The following is a 24,134-nucleotide window of genomic DNA, read 5'->3' on the forward strand; positions in this document are numbered from 1 at the left end:
GTCATTCAAAAGGAAACGAGCCGGAGGTTATGAAATTAAAACCTGTATCGTTATTTCAAAAGTATTGCCCAGCACTGCTGAGGCACTTGTCCCAGTGCGACACAAGGCGGTGAATGGCCGTCTCGTAACATTCCTGGGGCTGTGTTATAAACCCGTTCCGAACGTACTGCTTGACGTCGCCGTCCGAAGTAAATCGTTTGGCTCCTAGAGCATTCTTTAGCTAACCTTGGATTTTTTGGGTCCTGGAAACCGTGCATGCTTCCACTGGATATTTTGTCGTTTTGACTCGGGTTCTAAGTGATCACACCATGTCTCGTCTCTAGCGACCACTCGTGACAGGAACTCATTCCCTTCCTTCGCACAATGCAGCAGATGTTCAAGAGAGAGGTCCATTCGACATGCTTCCTATGCTGGTTGAATACTGTGAGGCACCCACTGGGCGCACTTTTAGCGAAATTTCAGTCTGTCCTTTATAATGGGGTGAACACTTTCGACGCTCACTCCGACCTCTGCAGCAATGGCTGCTACCGTACCTCGCCGGTCCTGCAGAATGAGGGCATCCGCCTGTTGGACAATGGCATCGGTAATGCGTTGTGGCGTTCCAGACCGTGCATCTTCGGCCAACGACATCCGCCGTTCGCTAAATCGCCTTGACACTTGCAACGGACATGCAGTGTTCTCCGTACATTTGTGCCATTCTTCGATGAATTTTCGTTCCCCTCACTACTTCTGCTGTCAGGAACGCCTCTACACACATTTGCTCTGTTTTTGAAGCCTCCATTTCATTGCGGTCACCACGATTGGATGCAGTGAGCGTGAGCGCGCTCGATCTGTCGTCAAGTGTTGTGCACCCATTTCCTTCCAGCGGCGAGTTTAGGACCTCAATGCTCTTATAGGGACTGCACCTTCTTCTGCAGGCAATTACATTACGATACTTTTCATTTTATATTCTCCAGCTCGTTTCTTTTTGAAATGCCCTCATACACTCAACCGCACAAGAATTGGCCGATGTTCTTTTAAAATCTTCCTGTTTGAATTGGGATGAAAATTATTGTGCAGGTGGTAGGATGAAAATGGTCATGTCTTCGACTACCGGCTAACCACAATTTACGAATGTCGTTGCGTTTCAAGAATCTGTAAAATTAAGTTTATTCGTGGCCGGCCAGTTTTTGTGCGGGTGAGAGGAAATGATTCAGTGAGTATTGTGTTCGAGTGCTAGGAAGATGGGTTACTGTACACAAGCCGACCATCGCCAGTTCACTCGTAGGCGCCGTCAAATGCTATTAGATATGTTCATTAGCGTACAAGGAAAGCGTAGAGGTGCGAAAATACTAGGTTTTTGTACTATTACATGACATATAGAACACTGAAGGGTACACTATATAGGACTGGTAGAGCACATGGCGACCATATTTATTTGGTGACGGAGGGGTGATGACGTCATAGCTGACGCCATTAAATGTTAGAGAGAGAGAGGGAATTAGTATGTGCAAACTTAGTGTGAATTTTCGCTACTGCGCATGCGTGACTGATTTAATTATTTAATATTTTACCATGGACATGCAGTACGTCTTATCCATATACTAAATACTAAGATTCCTATGAAATCACTCACTGAAATACAGCTACAAGAACATGAACGTGCTACAAAATGCAGTATTTGTGATGGTGAATTTTCAGAAAATGACTCTAAAGATTTCGATCATGGCCATTTTACTGGCTTGTACAGATGCCCAGCTCATAATAGCTGTAATCTTAAGTACAGAGTTCCAAAATTTATTCCTGTAATTTTGCATAACTTATCTGGTTACGACTCTCATTTCATTATTTCACAATTTGGAGCTACAGATGAAAAAATTAGATATAATCCCTCAGAACAAAGAGCGGTATATTGCATCTACAAAGTGCGTAAAAGTAGATGAGAAGCATACTATAAAACTGAGATTTCTTGACTCGTTTCGCTTTATGGCGAGTAGCCTTGATAAACTTTCCAGTAATTTGCAACCAGAAAAATTCACAGAAATTCGACGTGTTTTTCCTGAAGAAAAGCAGTTTATTTAATGCGGCGTAAGGGTGTCTTCTGTTAAAAATATATTGACTGCTTAGAACGCCTCGAAGAACGCACCTTACCATCAAAACAATAATTTTACAGCTCGCTGAATTCAGCTGATATTAGTGATGATTACTATGTACATGCACAACGTATCTGGGAACAGTTCCTCATTCAAACGCCAGGCGAATACTCTGACTTATATATAAAGACGGATGTACTTTTCTAAGCTGATGTTTTTCAAAATTTTCGCTATGTCTGCAAGAAAACATACAGCCTTGATCCATGCCAGTATTTTACAGCGCCTGGGTTAACTTGGGATGCCATGTTAAAATACACGCAAGTGAATTTGGAACCGCTAACAGATATCGATATGGTGCACTTTATAAAATCGTCTATTAGAGGTGGCTTAAGTCAGTATAGTGGGCGGTATTCTAAGACAAATAATAAGTACATTCCGAGTTTTGACTCTAGTCAGCAATCTCAGTATATTGTTTATCTTGATGCTAACAATCAGTATGGCTGGGCAATGAGTCAGCATCCACCATTAAATGGTTTCCGCTGGCTAACGCAGTGCGAAATTGACGATTTACAGCTGCACACCCTAGAAGTTGAAGCTAATAAAGGGTATTTTCTTGAAGTCGACTTACAGTATGCTAAAGAGTTACACATTTCCCATAATGACTTACCGTTTTGCATTGAAAATATTAAGTCTCCGTACATCACATCATCAACAAACATGCTAATCACCTATTTGTATGACAAATTTAAGTATGCCATTCATTATCGGAATTTAAAGCAGTGTTTGCAGCATGGTTTGAAGTTAACAAAAATTCATCGCGTATTAGAATTCTATCAGTCACCGTGGCTAAAACCATATATCGATCTCAACAATGATTTAAGAACAAATGCAGTTAACGAGTTTGAGAAAGATTTCTATAAGCTCGTGAATAACAGTGTGTTTGGTAAGACTATGGAAAATGTTGACAAACGAGTTGATGTAAAATTGATTACAAACTGGGAAAATATTAGGCAAAAATATAGTGCTAACAATTTAATAAGTAATCCGAATTTCCATAGCTGTACTATTATACATGAAAATTTAGTCATTATACAGATGAATCGTGTTATGGTTAAGTACGACAAACCTACCTACGTTGGCTTTGCTGTACTTGAATGAGCTAAAATACTGATATATGAATTCCGTTACGATTATATGATGAAGAAGTACGCTCATAATGTGCAATTACTCTACACAAATACCGATTCGTTTATTTACCAAATCAAAACTGATGACTATTACAATGATATAAAGCCAGACTTAGGTAGGTTTGATACTAGTAACTATCCTGAAAATAATGCTTATAACCTGCCATAAGTAAACAAAATTTCTAGGTAAAATGAAAGACGAATGTGCTGTAAATATTATAGATTCATTTGTAGGTACTAAATCCAAATCATATTGCATAATGCTCTTAAATAAGCCACAAAGAAATAGATTGAAAAGAATTAAAAATGTAGTTCAGAATGAGTTAATTTTGTAAAATTATGATCATTGTATACATAATAATCCGCCTGTTTTACATAAGCAAATGGCTGTTATTAGAAGTAAGAAGCATCAGTTCTACACTCATTTAATTAATGAAGTAGCACTTAAGAATGAAGACTGTAAATGGTTTGTCATTCCAAATTCTACCAACACTCTAGCCTGCAGACAAAGTGGTATTGATAAGTACTACTTCACCGAAAACAGTTGTGTGTGTGTGTGTGTGTGTGTGAATACACTTTTTGAATATTATGCTGGAGCTAACTACTTTGTAATATACTCTGTAATTTTAAGCTGTATTACTTCACAGATAACTGTATATATCTTAGTATTTAAACACAATTTTGTAAATATACTGTACACATTGTATAAAAGATCCGGTAGCTGGTGCTATCATACTTTGTAGTAAACGCATTTTATAGCTGTATTACAGTTGATATAATATATGATAAACTAAAACATGATTTATTTATTTCTTTGTTCTAATAAGCGTATACCTTTAACTACCACTCCTATTACCTCAATTAATTTCTGCTTTCATCAACGGACATATGTACAGCTATGCAGAAAATATTTTTCACTGTGATAAAGATAGGTATTATTCCATGCAGAAGTTTTAAAAGATTAGCCTGGTATCAAATCCTAGGGATATAGCGTCTACACATTGTACTGATAGGACAAGGAAGCGTACTGTAAGACTTAATACATGTGATATATTGATTGGATTCATATGATGTTTGCATTAATAAGGAAGAGGGAATGTAAAAGAGGAACGTAGCTATGCCTCGTCCTTATCAGATACCCCTTTACGCCTTACACAATCTCCCTAGTACCATGTCAAGTCCTGGGAGGTTAATGCGTGGTCAGCGCAACGTTAGGCCTGCAGGGGTATCGAACGTGAAGCGTAGGTAGACAATAAGCGAAATCCTGCAGAGCTAAATATCGGCACCTTATTAGGTATTCAGTATGAAGATAAGTACCTGCATGTATGTACCCCAGTCGCGAACTTTAGAAACAATGAAATTTGCATTCCCTGTGTCAGCGAATACTTCCAAGTGGCCTGTGCAGCCTTGCTGACATGTGCATGCTAGGCTAAAAGGTAAAAAAAGCAATGACCTCGCTATTTCATGTCTCCACAAAATAACTCCTGACAAGTACTTTTTCCTGTTACGACTTGACTTTAGCAAACAAAAGGTGCTTCTCCCTACCGAGACCCGATTTTATCTCTGTGTAGGTCCTACTGAATACGTTTTAGAGTCGGAATTTATCCCCGCAGTATTTCAGACTCAATCTCCGTTTTAGAACTTCAAAGATGCTTCCCAATATTACACTATATATCCCTAGTCCTATGTGTGTAGCCGTCAGCTTCTACCAATCTCGGCACCAAAGTCCCTGGATCATGTCTAGTTAGGTTGAGCCTCAAACTTGAGACTGTAACGCCCTTTGGTGTCAAATGCGTGGGCTAACCTAGCACTCTTAACCATAATCACGTTGGTAGTTAGCTTTCTAATGTCCTGAACAGTGTTCACAACAGCAGCTTCGTAAGTACAAAGGGCACTAGGGAAGTTTTACAATGTGATTGAACGCTTTAGACTTTTTCAAAATAATTTCCATCGCATTCAGTACACTTCTCCATACGTCGAATCCAGTTACTGAACTAACTCGGCCACTTTTCTTCGGGTACATTTTCACACTCTTGATCCCATGCTGCCAGAAGCTCCTCGTCGGATGCAAAACGTCGCCCTTTCAGCTTCATTTTCACTTCTGGGAAGAGTGTGAAGTCACATGGGGCAAGAGCAGGACTCTATGGAGGGTGATCAAGCACAGTCAAGCCTGACCTGGCAAGAAAATCCATTGTTACATTAGCACGATGTGCTGGAGCATTGTCGTGATGCAGGAGTCAAATGTTGAGCCGTGACCTTGGGCGGAGCTGCTTGAGAGCCTGGATGATCTGAGGCAGACAAGTCTCACTGTACCACTTCGCAGTAACTCTCCTTTGTGTTTCTATCACAACCCGAGTCAGGATGCCCCGTTTAGTGAAGAATACTACAATCTTCCTTTTCTTCACTGACCTTGACTTTCGCACAGTCACAGGAGTACCCTCATCTTCAAATAGCCACACCTTGTTCTGGGATTTTGTTGGGACATCGTAATAATAAAGCCAAGTTTCGTCACCTGTAACGATGCTATGGACTTTACGTGAAGTCCCATTTTCAAACTGTTTTAGCATTTTTCGGCACCATTTCACTCGATGTGTCCTTTGTTCCTCTGAAAGAGAATGGGGCACCCAAAGGGAACAAACCGTTCTAAAATTGAGATGGTCGTGTAGAATTGAATGAATAGCTCGTGCAGGGATGTGGAGGGTCTCTTTTACCTGCCGATATGTCAACCGCCTCACTTGCTGCAACATTTTCCTCACAGCTTCAATGTTTTCCTCAGTCACCGATTCAGACGGTCGCCCAGAACGAGGATAGTCTTCAACCCCAAAATTTCCCCTCTGGAACTCTTTGTACCAGCGGAAAATTGTTGTCCGATGTGGACAGTCTTTCCCCAGCACAGGAGTAATTTCCTCCAGGCACTTGTCAACAGTTAATCCACGAACAAAGTTATAGCGGATAATTGCGCGATATTCACCTTTAGACCACACTGACATCTTAACTTGCTTTCAATCCCACTGCTTGGTAACAACTGGTGTGGAGGTCGTGCATTGCTGTCATCTAGACCGGACTTTACCCCTCTTTTCATCCCTCACCGTAACAGGGGTGTCAAGCCAATCGTTTTTGCGTAATGCAAAACTTTCCTAGCGCACTTTGTATGTGAACAAAGTCTTGGAGTGTTGAAAAGAACAGCTTGGTTTAAAAAACTAAGTTCTCTAAGAGAAGTATCTCTTGCTAAGCAGTAAACATGTTCTGAAGAGTGTTCTGAACACCTGTTAGTCGATTCTAATGTTGAGAAGGACCGCTTAGTAAGAATGTGAACGAAGACTTGGAGTGTTGAAAAGAGCAGCTTGGTTTAAAAACAAACTTCTCTAACAGAATTATCTCTTGCTAAGCAGTAAACATGTTCTGAACACCTGTTGCTCAATTCTAGTCTTGTTGCAGTAAGCAATATCTATTTTTTCTGTTGGAATCTATCTACAAAAGTATCTCTTGCACATGTTCTGAACAGTGTTCTCTACAGCAGCTTCGTAAGTATGTCAACAAAGTTTTAGAGTGTTGAAAACAGCATCTTAGTTTAAAAACTAAGATAATAGTATGTTGAGAAGGGCAGCTTGCTTTATAACTATGATCGTAGGAAGGGCAGCTTGCTTGCCTGTCTGTTAAATTCCGCGCTATAAAATTTACTTTCGTCAAGATAACAGTAGGCCATGTGCATGTAGTTAAATATGGCGGCTGACAGCTGTCAAAAACCACGTGGAATTATTCAAATTCCCCGCTATCTCGTGCATAAGGATCTTGTTTAAAGATAGCGGCCTGACAGCTGTCAAGAAACACGTGGTTTTGAAGAGCACATGGCTAAGCTATGGGGTTTAGTAGCGTGAAGATAGCAGCACGATGCACTGTTGTTTAAAGATGGCCGCTGTCAGCTGTCAAAAAAGCACGTGGCTTTGAAGAGCACGTGGCTAAGGTAGTAGCTATAAAGTTTAGTGCCGTAAAGATGGCAGCACGACGCTCTGTTTTTTTAAGATGGCCGCTGTCAGCTGTCAAAGAAGCACGTGGCTTTGAAGAGCACGTGGCTAAGGTAGCAGCTATAAAGTTTTGTGGCAAAAAAGATGGCAGCACGATGCTCTGTTGTTTAAAGATGGCCGGTGTCATCTGTCAAAAAAGCACGTGGCTGTCAGCTTGACAGCTGTCGAAAAAGCACGTGGCTTTTTTTACAAACAAGAGCACGTGGTCATGACCTTGCCAGAGGTCAATGAGGAGGAGGCCTCTGCCGAGGACCGGAGGAGGAGACGGTACCAAATCCCGTGAAAAACAGCTACTGTTGTTGCCTCAGATATTACTTCCACCTTGAACTTCATATCTTTGAAATAGACGGTATTTTAGATAAGCCCGTTTGTTTGTGAAAGGCGATGTAATTTGTCTATTTGCTATGTCGTCCTCATATAAGACCATCCTAATATCTTCCGTAGCAACATTATCGATCACATCGTGGATCAAAAGGTTGAACATTCGATGATCTAACGGGTCCCCTTGGAGAACACCGTTAGTTTTGAACGATGAGACCAGAATGTACTCCTCTGCCTCTAATTGTCAGTAGGTTATAGCACAGTATATTTTCAATCAAATGTATAAAGGAATTACTGTATTATGTCCAATTAGGCAATATCGTTTCTTAAATAGTCTTAAAAATCATATCTTCCCTTGTAGGTATTGAATTCGCCAGCCCTTTTCTTCAGTTTCTTTGTCATAGAACCACACGTTAACTAGTTTACAAAGAAGATTTTCTTTTCCAGAATAGTCTATTTTTCTCAGCCCGTCTTCGCTTATTCATCACAATATTTCGATCAGATTCGTGCCGGTGCAGTTCCACAGGCAATCCGATACTGAAATTCAAGTTCGTCACGCTGAATTCAAAAATGAATTGTGTTTTTCCGTACAATTGTACAAAACGTTATTTTGTCGTTACGTAAAGTTATCGATGCTTAGTATTGGTTAAATTACGCATGCACAGTAGAGAGATAAAACATGCAACTAAATAAGTTAACAAGCAAAGTAAATTATACATAACTTTAAGGCTCACTCAAATTTACTCGGTCGTATTTTTATGTTTCTCGTGGAATTTGCGGATTTAAGTTCATGAGAGGTCTCTGGAAGGGTCGCCACGTGAAATTGACCAATAGTTATCAGCCATCATATTCACATCCCAAAATCCCTGGTAGCGCGGTTCTACAATTTTGAGATCCTGGTAGAGTCCTTACCTTGCTCTTCACTTACGGCTCTTAAATTTGGAAGGAAGTAGTCCAGATATGACTTTAAGAAATGAAAATGTATGTTCGTATTACAACCGAGTTGATTAAACTTCTTCAATATGATTATTACAGTTTCTTTATGTTGCCAAGGGTTTTTCTTACTACTTCTTTGAATGAGTTACAAGCATCTTCCTCAATTTTGGTCATCGTTTCTGTGAAGTACTCGTATTTGTCCATCATCAGATTACGAATCTGTGGTCCATCAAATACTCTTCCTAATCCTTTCCTGTGATCATGTAGAAAATTTCGTGCATAAATATTTGAAGCATGGGCTAGTTTTGTTCAACGCCTTAACATAGTGTTTCATGATTCCCAATTTGATGTGCAAGTGTGGAAGTAAATTTCTTTCATAGTCAATAAGACTTACATTCAAGACAGTTTTCGATCCTTGTTGAAGTTGCGCTCTTTCAGGCCAATCTACAGTATCCCAATGTTTATTCCGTGCCCTGCTGTCCCATTCGCTTAGGAAATAGGAAACTTGTTTTTTTGCTACTTGCTTTACGTCGCACCGACACAGATAGGTCTTATGGCGACGATGGCATAGGAAAGGTTTAGGAATGGGAAGGAAGCGGCTGTGGCCTTAATTAAGGTACAGTTCCAGCATTTGCCTGGTGTGAAAATGGGAAACCACGGAAAACCGGCTTCAGGGCTGCCGACAGTGGGGTTCGAACCCACTATCTCCCGGATGCAAACTCACAGGTGCGCTGCCCTAACCGCACGGCCAACTTGCCCGATAGGAATCTTTTTGTAGCGTTTTTGTTGTCCCAGCAGCAATCCTGTATCGCCATAAGACCTATCTGTGTCGGTGCGACGTAAAGCAAAAAATAAATATTTAAAAAAATTCCTATGACCAAATCACTGCTCGTAATATTTAATTCCTTCCAGCACCAACTTGAACGTCAAGTATGATTCGGACGGCTTTGTGGAGTGTGCAAGTTGTATGGAAGCCAGAACGTTACTGTTATGAAGCAAAACAACCTTAAGACTTCTTTTGGAAGAGTCATTAAAAAGGCGCCAGTAGCTAGGATAACATTCTCCCCAAGATTTCCAACATCCGTACAAAATAAAACTTGATCTTCTTGTGTATAATATTTTCGAAATCCTTTCTCACGGTTTCTATACCAGGAAAATGTAACTCCGGATGCCAACATATACTTTTCGCGTAGTCTTGAGCCAAGTAATTCACTACTTTTTTGGTTAACTCTAAATCGCTTGTCAAATCATTCAATTCGGATTGTATAAATTTGTTTGTTGGTCTGTTACATTGATGTGGCTCGAAATCCATTTCTTCAGCGTCCGATTGCAAAGAACTGCTTTCGGTTTCATCACTCAAGTTACCAGGTAGAGTAGTTACTGGTAAGTCAGGTCCATGATTAACGAGCCGAATAGCTGACAAGCGGTTAGGATATTTAATAATTTTGTTTTGTTTTTCTCATTGCAACCGAAGACGTTTGTCATGCACAAATAACAGTTGTCATAATTATTGTTCTGCTCTCGCCACTGCATGGGTATGGAAAATGGCACTGCGTTTTGTTTCCACTCATATCAGTAACGAAATCCCTCGACACAGGTATTGCATGCAGTATGAGGGGCGGAAGATTTATCTTAATCTCCATCGTTCAATTGGAAGCAAGAAAAATAAAGTTTCTTCACAAGTGAGAATATTTGATGCACCTTGGAATAAATTCCACAAATGTAGCAAAACGTTTGAGGACTTTGTTTACACTGCCTTATGTGCATTCCTGATGTACTAACCACGATGGCCTTAAAATTATATGATAAAAGTTTCATGAATAACGATCGATTGAAACACAGTTTCTATATTCACATTAATACACACACACCCGGATACAAATTAGTATAAAAGACGTACGAAGCGCATAATTATTAGGATGTGTCTCATCCACAACTGACTGTATCAACCTGATTATCTAAAAAAGGAATGACAGCCCACCATAATCACTGGAAAAGGATAAGGATATAAAACAAATCTGTTGATACATATGTTCTGAGATAGCAACTCTACTCTGTCATATGTGCAATCGAGCTTCCCCCGCGCTCTTAATATTGCATGTTTAAATTCCTAGGAAACAGAACCCGGAACTTCGGCCCTCGCTTACCTCTCGATCTGTCATCTTCACGCACAGGAATAATCACGTGTTTCCCTCCCTTGGTGCATAATGTGCTATTATTTCAAAGTGAGTTGCGTGAGAACATCTCTCATCGTTACATCTTACGAATGCGGATACTACAAAATAGAACTGAGTCAAAACTAGACGTGATACAAAAATTACAACATTTTCCATTCAGGGCATCGATTTCCATAAAAGAAATATAGTTTCTACTTTCTATCATGTTGGCTAGTGTAATGACACGTTTGATGTACTTTTGGTTTTAAGAGACGCCAGATTGCCTTAATTTGGTCTAAAAGGTATTCTTAGATGTGCCCGTAAATATAATAATAGTCACAATATACTAATAATATCTTGTGTTTTGAACATGTCTTTGAAAATGTGTGGGTTAAGAACAAACGTCGGTAGTCCTGAAGATGGTTTTCCATGGTTTTCCATTTTCACTCCAGATAAATGCTCGAGCTATTCCTTAATTGAAACCACGATCGCTTCTTTCCTAGTCCTCGCCATTTCCTATCCCGTCACCGTCAAAGAACCTCTCTGAGTTGCGCGACGTTACACCACCAGCCATTTAAGTTGCGCTACGATCTGTAATAGCGGTTACGTCAGAACACTCATGACAATGAGCCATTTCTCTACAACATGCATAAAAAATAACCCAAATCGGTATTTACAAAGTTTATTAGTCATCTTACGATTCCTTAGGATTCTTTGGATGGGTGGTAGTGAAATATTCAAAGATAGGCCTACTACAACTAATAATGACATAATTAGTATAACATCACTTATCAGAGCAATCGACTTTTTACTTACCCAGATTCTCGTTAATACCCAGCACGTATCGATCTGTGTGAATTACGTCTACGAAGATGGCATCATACGGGCACAGACGAGCTTCTGGAGGCAGATTTATGAACCCGATTCCTGCTGGATCCGCACCTGTTGTTACAAGAATTCATTTAACATGATAATAGATTCAAAATGAAAGAACAGGTGGTAGTTCTCATTTAACTTAATTTAGTTTTCAGTATTAATGTCTGACTCATTTTCTGAATGGTCAGCGTTGTGCCTTCAGTTCAGAGGGTCCAGGGTTCGATTCCCGGCCGGGTTGGGGATCATAATCGCCTTTAATTAATACTTCTGGGCCGGGGACTGGGTGTTAGTGTTTGTCCCAACACTTTCCTCTTCATATTCAGACAACACACCACATTACCAACCAGTGGCGTGCGGTGAACATTTTCGTTACCCCAGCTGCAAAAATGTTTCTTAAATATAAGCAATCGTAGCCCACTACACTCTCTAAAGTCAACATTACCATTTTATGAACTCACTTGAGAACTAAGTGGAAATATAACAAGCAAACAGACCAAACAATAAATGTGCGCTAATCCATCCACTACACAAGAAAGGGGATAAAACGAACATCAATAATTATAGAGGAATTAGCTTGATACCAGTTGCTCACAAAATTTTTTTCCCAAGCCTTGCTCACTAGACTTGAGAAACAAACAGACCATCTAATTGGTGAATACCAGGCAGGTTTCCGAAAAGGAAGATCTTGTACAGAACAAATCCTTAATCTCAAAACTAGCCTCCAAATGCGCAAAACCAGGCAAACAGTCATTACTTTTGTAGATTTCAGAAAAGCATATGACTCTATAGACCATCAAACACTTTTCAATACTCTAGAAGAATTTCAAGTGGATAAAAAAACAAGAGAATTAATCAAACAAACATTAACTGGCACAACTTCAAAAGTTAAATTCCTATGCGAAATATCTGAGCCTTTTCCTGTTAACACCGGGGTCCGTCAAGGGGATGGTTTATCGCCGTTACTGTTTAACTTGGTACTTGAGAAAGTAATCAAGACCTGGGAAAAGGAAACTAAAGGAATAACCCTTGGAAGACTACGTAAAGACAGAATTCACGTGCAATGTCTGCCCTTTGCTGATGACATAGCAATCCTTTCCAATAATAGGCATGAAGCAATTCATTCCATTGAAAAACTGCATGAAATTGCCATCAAAACGGGACTTCAGATTTCATATGAGAAAACTCAGTACATGGAAGGAGCCTCACGATACTTAGATGGACAACCTATGATAATTAAATTAGGCAAAATTGTTCAAGTGAACCAATTTAAATATTTGGGAGAAATTATTCAGCCCTCTGGTTTAAACCGCGAAGCAAATAAAGAATTTCCAAATTACAGAAAGCATACAGGATCACTTGGAAGAGGTATAATAAAAAATCAATATCTCGGAATGCAAAACTTAGACACTATAATACAGTGATCAAACCTGAAGCGTTATATGCCTCAGAAACCTTAATCATTGGTGGTGGATCTTTAACCAAAGACATTAAGAAACAGGAAAGGAAAATTTTACGAAAATTTTTTGGCCCAGTTTTTAGAGATGGAATATGGAGAAAAAATCATCCCAGGAGATATATAGTCATTCTGAAAAAATTTCTCACACTTTTTGGAAAAGACGATTGAAATTTTATGGACACAATATCAGAATGAACACTAATAGGCTAACTAAAAGAATTTTCAACCTGGCCCTTTCGTCTAAAACCAAGAACTGCTGGCTTCGTGAAATTGAAACAGATCTCCAGGAAATCAACATCTCAGAAGACGTTGTACAGGACAGATGTAATTTCAGAACCAAAATCGACAATCACCACTTTGAAGACAAACCCAACATTAGAGCTATTATAACTTGGACAGAAGAACGAAGGAAGAAGCTCAGCGAGAGGTTGAAGAGATTTTGGGAGGAAAAGAAGGCCAACACATCAGCTAAGCAAGTTCAACCGTGCTTCTGAGTAGGGCATAACGATGTAAATAAATAAATAAATAAATAAATAAATAAATAAATAAATAAATAAATAAATAGACAAATAAATAAATAAATAAATAAATAAATAAATAAAGGTATTTTAGGTATTGAAGAACTTTCGAAATTATAACTCACATGAATTATTTTTGGAGGTGAACTCAACTGCGTATATGCTCAGTAGCTGGTACTATGAAGTCGGGAAGGGGGGTTCAAATCCAGTCGAGATTTGTAATGTAAAGTAGAGTTTGGTGCACCTTGAAGAATTCCTTCGAGATGATATTTTGCCATTCTGCCAATCGTTTTGGCCGCTAAAGTAGTGGCAGTAAATAACCAGATTATTCATTTCATGTTGCTTAGTGACAGAGTGTTCCGTCCTGAATAATGTCGACAACGTTGACATCCTCATTTTAAATTGAACTCCTTTTTATATCCTGAGAAGCAAAGTAGCGAACAGTTCTTTCAAAAAATGAATCTTTCTGGCGAACGTCTTCCAGTAATGCTGCTTCAATGGAAAACAGTGCCAAGCTTGAAAGTCGTTTTTTCTCCTGTTCTGTTCATTGAGTAGGTTTTTATTCTTTTTAAAGCTGAGGTCCTTTCCACCGACGCAGTAGACACTGGTATGGCACAAATGATCACAATTAACTTAGGAAGTGGTGGGAAACAACAAATCAATGATCGTTCTGAAAAGAGGCTCACTAATTCAAATGGACTCTTTTCAGTAAACCCCTCGCTACTGTAGAACACCGTTAGTTCGTTTCTCAACCTAATTTCATCGAAATGGCTAGGGTATGAATTTAGAAGACTAGAAATTTCAGCTTGAGGGATATTTTCTGCTAAATATCATACTTTCCTTTCTCCACAGATATTAGTCCTAAGAAGTTCAATTTCCTATAATCCTGAAAACGCATTTCGAGGTGATTGTCAACATTATCATATATTCCACAGTAAATTTTTGTGTAATCACGACTGTTTCTTTTTGTTGGCTCACCTATTTCTTGTGCTGTTTCTGCATAGATGGACTCAAATTCGCCCATTGACGAATAAATGACCTTCCGAATTTCATCAACTTTTCTCCGGCAGAAAATGATGTCGAAAGTTTTCGTCTGGAGGATATTGTAGAGAAAATCAATGAAAGCAAATATTTTGTTAAATGTCCTAAGGAAAAAACAAAATCTGAAATCATTCAGCGTGAGGAGTTAACCTTTCACTGAAGCTAAAATTTCATTCTCAATTTCGAGGGAATTGCATAGCATTGAGTTAAAAACTTGGCACAAATCACTTCTGTGAATGAACGCGGTGCTCACTAACCTCTTTGTTTAGTTCCACCTAGTAGGTTAAACACTGCAAACACTCTTCCAGGAATTTAGCCCGTTTAGCTGAACATGAAAAGAAAGCAGCAATACCGTTGCGCCCTTCCCACGTCCAGGTACGACTCAGTAAAAATTTCCCGACAGCCAGATGTAGTCTCAGGGCAATTCTTCTCACAAGAAAAATATGTAATTTTTCTTCTTATGCTTAGATTAACGTGAGCTCCAAGAGAAGACAGGGATTGCACGCGACAATTATCGATGAACATCTCCATCCTGTCGCATTCTTGAATAAATCAATCATTCACCGCAAAAATTCGAAGAAAGTCGTATGAAAAATATCTTAACAACTAAGTCTATCTATAATCAACCTCTACAAATTATAACTCACTTGATAAAGTATTAAAATAAGACATTTATTAAATTAATCATGAATGAAAGAATAGAGAACTTGAATTGTCACGAAATTCCATAATCGACGTTAAAAATCAATCATTGTTCACAACACCAGATATGTCAGCGCTGGTTTAATAAAGAAAATGAATTCATTGGTTCTGAAATGAACTTGTGTCTTCTAACATTTTATCATGTCTGAGAATTAAATCAATTATTCAATTGCCGTGTAAATAAATAATTAACTTAAAAAGGAAGTTCATGATTCATATCAATAAGACAATAACATTGAAGTTAGAAAAACTCAAATATTTCCTTAAAATTGATAAATTTTGGATTTTGTAATCTGAATTCGTTATTCAAGTCATTCACTGGCGTAGAATTTTTTTTCTGATAATTGACGGACTAAGGTTACTATCCCTATTGCCTATCAAAATCTAGGCTCTTAACATCCTAGCCTATCATCTAAAATATTAAATAAATTATTAATTACCACTCAAGAATATAACAATAACCTACAACACATTTCTAACTAAATAATTCTTAATCCGCTACTATATGGCTCAATATGCATACACTCACTCACTAGGCTCATATTTATTATATCAAGCTTGTCCAAGTGACTCCGAAAGTACTTTCCTTATGATATCCCGATACTATTTATCTACGTTGTTCATGATGGCTATATCTCTCACTGCATACATGTTACGAGAATATATCATATGATACAAATATTCTAATATCAACACCTATATTTGACGTTATGGTAACTCCTTAATCTTAACTATACACATGTATCCACCATTCATACCTTGCGTTATATTATTCCCACGGCGTATATCTTTCATTTTGCTTGCATCGCTTATTTGATCCTTCTATGGATATCTCAACATTTACCGACCATATTTACGTCTTATTATCACCTAAATTCGCATTACCTTTCTCAAATTGCTTCATGTAACTTCATTCTCAACTATTTAACCTTCAATCAAATCCATATCATCATTATCAATACCACATTTCATATCTCATAACCTCTTCCTAAATAAATGCACTTATTAAGACGTATTGTTCTTCTTTGCATTAATACTTCGTTATATGTATCAATTCTCTTCTCATATAACGATGCTTAATCTTAATATTTCATTCATGCATCTAGTGACGTTATTTGACAAGGAATAACTCGTATATATATCCCACTTCTTCTCATATCATCCATTTGTGACGTAATCATAACCTGAATGGCTTCACGAGATCCGTAAATAATATTTAACATTCGCAAATACTCATATTTAGCTGTTCGATAGTCTACCTTCCTTCTCGTAATCTCAATTACTGTAATTATCCACTTAATTTATGCATAGCCATTTCCCTCGAGATATCGATCTAGTTACATGCTAACTTAATATAGCATCAACAAACTATATGTAACACACATCACTTCACTGGATCACTTGCACTTCTAAGTATCTCACACATATAATACTTTATATTATATGCATATGCCTAGCTAAATTGAGAATTAATATATTTATAGTAAGACTTAGCTCGTCATTCATGAAGTAAGCCGTCTGTAGCTCTCTTTCTCCGTCACATCGCTGGTCACAACTGGCCACGGGCTGCGGTTCGGCTGGAGTCCTTCTCTCACATCATGTATGGTCTGCTGGCTGGATCATATCACCCTCCAGGTTGGTCCATCTCGAGTTTAGCAAGACATCTTCTTCATAGTACAGCTGTCAGTATCATCAAACAAGTTCGACAAGTAACCGTTCATTTTGAAAATTTCTTAAATAATATTCTCCCTTTAAAGTATTCTAATTATTTTTCTTTGCGCTATATTATTTAAGCTTGTGCCCGTTCACATCTCGAAGACCAACAACAAAATGGCGGCGTAGGAAGGTATGGCCCATGCGATCTACTAAGGCAATGAACTTCATATCAATGCAGCGAATAGGAGGCTATGCACGTCATGGAAAGGATAAATTTCGAAGACACTGCAGAACAGTAGAGGCTCATTTTGAATTGTTTAAAAAAATATAGCAGCGGGAGGATTGTTTAAGAAGTCACTCCTAAAAAATTACCTTCGCGGAGACAAGACGCAGAAACGAGCGGAACTACATATTCGAAGAATATTCTTAGCTATTGAAGAAGAATATTATCTATATATATCGGCGATAGCATACGAGTAAATTATTCACTGGTGTATACTAGTAGAAGAGGCGAGAAAAGTATATAAATATATATAATTTTTGGTGATATACGACGGACTTGGTTTAGTGAGCACCAACTCAGCGATCGAAAGAATCAGAATTCACCATTTTATAATTTTGAATAACTTCATACGAGAAGATAGTAAATACCGTAGCAGTAAACCTAATAACTATTTACGGAGGAATCTTTTCAGAGCAAAGAAAAACTTCGACGATTTCCTTAAATATTAGAAATATGGAAAATATCATGACTAATTACAGCACACATGGAATTCTTTTCGTTGTCTACAGATATAAGATGATGACTGTCTGCTAATTTAACAAGATGGACCGAACTGGGGATATGTACCGTCGAGCCAGATGACCTGCTGTGGATGATTGGACCGGCCAACCAGTGGACATGATGACGTGGATGAGCACCGGCCAGCCAAAAGACCGGACGAGAAGGAGTGGTCCGACGAGCTGAGTGACCAGCTGATGACCATGAACGTGCAATCCAACCAGAGATCCATATCCGATCTGAGGGTCTAGCTGCAACCGAAGGATGGAGCAACCACCAGACCAAACGTAGCAACTGACGAGCTAAGTCCATACATTTCTTTAGTAGAGTAGTTTCTTGTAATCTGCACCCTCAATCTATTTTGGCATGTGCTGAATATTTGGTGATTTTTGAAGTAATTAAGAACGCGTGTGTAATATAAGTGAAGTGTGAAATACTTAAGGCTTTAAGATAAGATGGAAGTGTAGAATTAGAATGCTAATGTGACATATACGGGTTACCGCACTAGCATATCTACAGTGGAGCTAGTTTGGATAAGAGAAAGAAGTGTCACTTGTGAATTCCTTGTAGCAATGAGTCTAGCTTACTAGTGAAATTTCGATAAATCTCGCTTACCTGATTATAGATTACGTCACGAAATACCTGCGCGATGCGATGATTATTGTCAAATTAAGTATTCCTTTCATCATAGAAAGAGGGCATTGAACTCGTACTACTGACGTTAAGATAATGGTTATTAACTGCGTACTTTTACAAAGCAATTCTAGAATATTTAGCATATAGTTTTGTGAGTAATGGCTATATGCATACGGCCATATGGAAGCCGGTATTATGTTAAAGTGTCTTTGGAATAGTGTTGAAATGTGATTATTTATTGGAGTATATTGATGAATGGTTAAAGTATAGATGTTTGTTTATGTTCTACGGGAAGTGTAAGAATTGCTATTCGACGTGATAATGGTATATTAGAAATACAAGGTGAGTTTCTGTGCCGTATTTGAAAGTATATGACAAGCAGAGAATAACGCGCAGATGACCATTCTAAGGTAAGATAAACATGTATTATGTAGAATTGTGTATCGTGACAGTTATATTTATGTCTGACTTCGGTGAATAATAGGTACTGCGTATGAGAGAGTGTTTTAATATACGATTCAATAGACTCATGACTGAGTATATATCTAATATTTCGTGGTGCGGTGACGTTACAGGATAATCCGAATTCATTCTATACTATCCATACAAGTTCAGTAGCACGTATATATTATATGAAATATTGAGACAGTGCAGATCGCAAGAGTACATTGAGCCAATAATAGAGGAGTGTGTGGATAAGAAACTACTTGAATAAATAGTTAGATATTTATTTCTTTTCATACAATAATTATTTCAATTTGGGAATTTTAAATATGAAGTATATTACTATGCTTAGTTAGGAGCCATATGTCGTAGGCTTTAGGGTGGTATTGCCTTAGCTCGTAAGTTAGTTACTTGTGCGTACTCAAAATATGTGACCAAATAGTCAGAGTTCAGATCTATGAATGAATATAATCTGTGAAAGACTATAACTTATGAATGGAAAGTTGGAGGACACTTTTACAGTCTAATACTCACAAAAGAGTATATTTGGGAAATAATTACGTGAAAATATGAGCAGTTTTGCGTTTACAATTTAACTTTTTCCTATGTAATTTGATTACGTTTTCAAGTTAACAAATCATTTATTTTACCACAGTATGACGTCTCATATGTTGTGAGGATAATTTTAATAATTAACAGAGCAGTATTTACAATATGTAAACTTTATTTGATTCCATGAATGCTCAGTGATCGCGAATATAATTGGAGAAAATGTAATACTTTCGGAACATGGCTACGAATATTCAGATATGTTTTAATTGGAATTTGAACATTAGTTATGAGAGAATGTTAGCATTTTTTTAAGCTTTCATTATTTTATTTTATTTGAGCCAGCGCTGACTCTAGTTTTTTCAAATGATTAAATAATACAGAATTAATACTACCCAGATTTCACTATATCTCGAACATTATTTTAGTCAATAAATAATCTTATATATTTTTTCTTTAGTAAGTGACTGTGTTTTAATTTTTGATCGGGTAACGTCTAGTTCTAAGTTAGTCAATAAGTCTTCTAGATGTAAGCAATTGATATGTTCTTCAAACGAAAAGCGATATCCCTTTGAAGTTATCGGTCACAGGTTCGTTCTTGTGCGTTTAGATACTTCCGTGAAGCGTATCCCAGCGACCAATTTCTCTTTCGAAACCACGTAAAATAATCATATATAAAATCACAGATTTTATGAGCGGAATTGGATACCCTGAGAAGAAATAGAGAGCCACCGGGATAACTTGGCACTGACCGCTACATGAGCGGGTGCAAGCTATATGATCTCTCAAAATCCTACACATTTCCTCAGTTTTTAGCATACATCAGAGCTGTCCTCAATGTCGACCTACTATCTGCTTCTTCTTCATACATTGTCACAAAAAATTCCATTTTAATTTTCTCACAATAATAATTGGTTTGCGTTTCATGATTCATAAAACTACCATATTATGATCTCCATTACACATGTTTCTGACATTTGAGGAACTTTTACATTACAGTCACTCTCTTCACTCGCAGAACTTCGTAAAGGAAAACATTCTACCATTTATTTACTCTTCCAACACATATGATACGTCACTTCGCACACGCCTTCTTGATGCATGATTTTAAGTTACTCCATGGCCTCTACTATGACGTTTCCCGGACTAAATGTTATGTATGACCTTTTCTCTTCACAGCTGTTGACATAATTTCTCATTACTTATCTCTGCTTTGTATCCGAATTATTCTTAACTCAATCTTCTGTATACCACGGGGTTCTGAGCTTGATTTTTCTACTTCATTCCGTAAGATTCACCATAAATATGCGAGTTGTATCGGTTTTCATACGTGATGGAACGCATAAGCTGGCCTATACCGGCGATTCACGTACTTCTGTGCCGTTCCCATTGAGCTGTTTATTTTATAACTTTCAATGAATCCTTCGCTCTCGACCTCGACATCATTGAAAGGTTATATTCCCCCCTTTCTTGGAAAGAAATTTCTTATGTATGATTCTAGAAAACAGGATCCCTTTTTCCTCTTCTTTCACAAAGTGATGTTAATGTCCGACTTCATCTCCGAACAACTCGCAATTTATTTTCTTCAGATCGAGACTTGTCAACTTCTCCATAGTATCCCAACATCCTTACTTTCGCTGGTATATTTCACAGTGAATTCCACAGCTGTCTTCTTCTCCTTCCGTAAGATTATCTTCACTCAGTTCATCACCCGTTGTATAATCCTCGTGAATGATGTTGGCTCCTTCTTCTTCTTCACTGGTAACGGGGATGTAGTTTTGCCTTAAGTTTACCGAGTTGTATATAGATACATTCTTGGAGTCCAGACTTTGAATCTTGTAAGCATTATTGCCTAGAACTTCTATAATCTTGAATGGCCCAATATATACACTGACTGACAGTGACAATGCAACACCAAGGAGGAGTGGTTCGAAAGGGATGAAAGTTGGGGAAAAAACAGAGACGGCGCGGATGAATAATTGATGTTTATTTCAAACCGATATGCAGGTTACACAATGCGCACGGCATCGAATCAGTAGGATGTAGGACCATCGCGAGCGGCGATGCACGCAGAAACACGTCCAGGTACAGAGTCAATAAGAGTGCGGATGGTGTCCTGAGGGATGGTTCTCCATTTTCTGTCAACCATTTGCCACAGTTGGTCGTCCGTACGAGGCTGGGGTAGAGTTTGCAAACGGCGTCCAATGAGATCCCACACGTGTTCGATTGGTGAGAGATCCGGAGAGTACGCTGGCCACGGAAGCATCTGTACACCTCGTAGAGCCTGTTGGGAGATGCGAGCAGTGTGTGGGCGGGCATTATCCTGCTGAAACAGAGCATTGGGCAGCCCCTGAAGGTACGGGAGTGCCACCGGCCGCAGCACATGCTGCACGTAGCGGTGGGCATTTAACGTGCCTTGAATATGCACTAGAGGTGACGTGGAATCATACGCAATAGCGCCCCAAACCATGATACCGCGTTGTCTAGCGGTAGGGCGCTCCACAGTTACTGCCGGATTTGATCTTTCTCCACGCCGACGCCACACTCGTCTGCGGTGACTATCACTGACAGAACAGAAGCGTGACTCATCGGAGAACACGACGTTCCGCCATTCCCTCATCCAAGTCGCTCTAGCCCGGCACCATGCCAGGCGTGCACGTCTATGCTGTGGAGTCAATGGTAGTCTTGTGAGCGGACGCCGGGAGTGCAGGCCTCTTTCAACCAATCGACGGGAAATTGTTCTGGTCGATATTGGAACAGCCAGCGTGTCTTGCACATGCTGAAGAATGGCGGTTGACGTGGCGTGCGGGGCTGCCACCGCTTGGCGGCGGATGCGCCGATCCTCGCGTGCTGACGTCACTCGGGCTGCGCCTGGACCCCTCGCACGTGCCACATGTCCCTGCGCCAACCATCTTCGCCACAGGCGCTGCACCGTGGACACATCCCTATGGGTATCGGCTGCGATTTGACGAAGCGACCAACCTGCCCTTCTCAGCCCGATCACCATACCCCTCGTAAAGTCGTCTGTCTGCTGGAAATGCCTCCGTTGAAGGCGGCCTGGCATTCTTAGCTATACACGTGTCCTGTGGCACACGACAACACGTTCTACAATGACTGTCGGCTGAGAAATCACGGTACGAAGTGGGCCATTCGCCAACGCCGTGTCCCATTTATCGTTCGCTACGTGCGCAGCACAGCGGCGCATTTCACATCATGAGCATACCTCAGTGACGTCTGTCTACCCTGCAATTGGCATAAAGTTCTGACCACTCCTTCTTGGTGTTGCATTTGCTCTGTTAGTCAGTTAAATGAGCAAACTTAGAAATGAATCTTGTCTTAGGGTCAGAAATAGCAGGTTTCTTTATTAAAATGTAAGTTCCAATTTCTAGTGGTTTTCGAAATCTTTTATATCTTAATTTCTTCGCTTTTCTGCTTGCTTTATCATGCGCAACCGAGCTTGTCACACGTTTTCTTCGGCATCAGGTAATTCATCCGCAGGTCTATGAATAATATCGTTCCAAGGACGTTTACGATGACGATTCATATGAATTACACTTGGGATATTGTGTATGGAATCGTGCCAAGTGTTATTTATACACTCTGCAATCGTCAGCATAAATGTTGCACATGCACAATGACGTTCCGGACAAAAGATCCTACAATGTTTTGATATCTTCCGCATAATTCTTTCAGCAACATTCGATTCCGGATGCCGTATTGAACTGAACCTGTGCTGTATGTTCATTCTCTTTAGCTATTCGGAAAACTCTTTCGATGTAAATTGAGTTCCGTGGTCAGTAATAATGCAGTTCGGCTTTCTCATCTCCGGTATTACATGTCTCTCTAAACTTCTGATAATGGATTTTGAATTGGCCTTTCTAATCAGCTGCAGAGACATAAATTTTCACATCTGATCTAAAACCACAAGAATGAACCGGTCCCACGTTTGCTGACCGGTAACACTCCGTACAAATCTATTGCGAATATCTCTTTCGGTTTTTCCGGTATTTTTTGAATTGGTTGCCGATAAAGGAGTATTGAACTGTGCTTTACACGTTGACAAATGTCACATGTTTTAACTATCTTCCTGATGGATCTCCTAAGTCCAACCCACGTGAACGTCTCTCCAACGGTTGCTGTCAGCTTATCTATTCCCCCGTGACCAATCATACGATGCACGTACCATATCAGTCTACATCTTAGTTTACGCGGGACGACTACTCTCAGTTTCTTCTTCTCTTTATCCACGAATTTATACAAAAGATTATTGTCATAAACTTACTCAGCTGTTGGCGTATTTATCTCTTGATTTTCCGGATCATTATTGGCTCCTTGACATATCTCAATTATTGCTCTCAAAGATTGGTCATCCAACTGTAACTCCGACAAACGTTTTAAATCTCGGAGACATTCCTCATCCTCAGCTGTCACCTCTATAACATTCATTTCCCGTACGTCTTCTGGCGGGTTCCTGTTCAAGCTATCAGCTAGTATGTTAGACTTTCCAGTGCAATATTCTATCTAGAGATCAAACTTTTGCGCATATAACGCCCATCTGGAGACTCTTTCACTTGATAACGACGATTTCAACACAAATGTCAGAGTCTTAGGGTCGGTTCTTATAACAATCGGATACCCATAAATTATTTTCTTCCATGTTTGCAACGCATATATGATTGCCAACATTTCCAGCTCCGTAGTGGTGTATTTCATTTCATGGGAACGCAGCTTTCGGCTCACAAATTCTAAACATATCTTTGCACCATTCTCAACTTCGT

The 24,134-nt window shown here is 39.2% G+C and overlaps 1 protein-coding gene across 2 annotated transcripts in view; it reads right to left on the reverse strand.

Moving 5' to 3' along the window:
* The window catches only part of LOC136875923 (pancreatic triacylglycerol lipase), a 124,250-nt gene that overhangs the window by 40,075 nt on the left and 60,041 nt on the right, over nucleotides 1-24,134 (reverse strand). For both annotated transcript variants that reach the window (XR_011018459.1, XM_068228356.1), the window contains exon 6: nucleotides 11,514-11,639. Coding sequence is in view for 1 of the 2 variants with exons in the window: in XM_068228356.1 (XP_068084457.1) it covers nucleotides 11,514-11,639 (126 nt within the window). In the remaining variant the exon portion in view is untranslated. The remainder of the gene's footprint in view (nucleotides 1-11,513; nucleotides 11,640-24,134) is intronic.

This window comes from Anabrus simplex, chromosome 6, assembly GCF_040414725.1.
Source record: "Anabrus simplex isolate iqAnaSimp1 chromosome 6, ASM4041472v1, whole genome shotgun sequence".
In the NCBI taxonomy this organism is placed as follows: domain Eukaryota; kingdom Metazoa; phylum Arthropoda; class Insecta; order Orthoptera; family Tettigoniidae; genus Anabrus; species Anabrus simplex.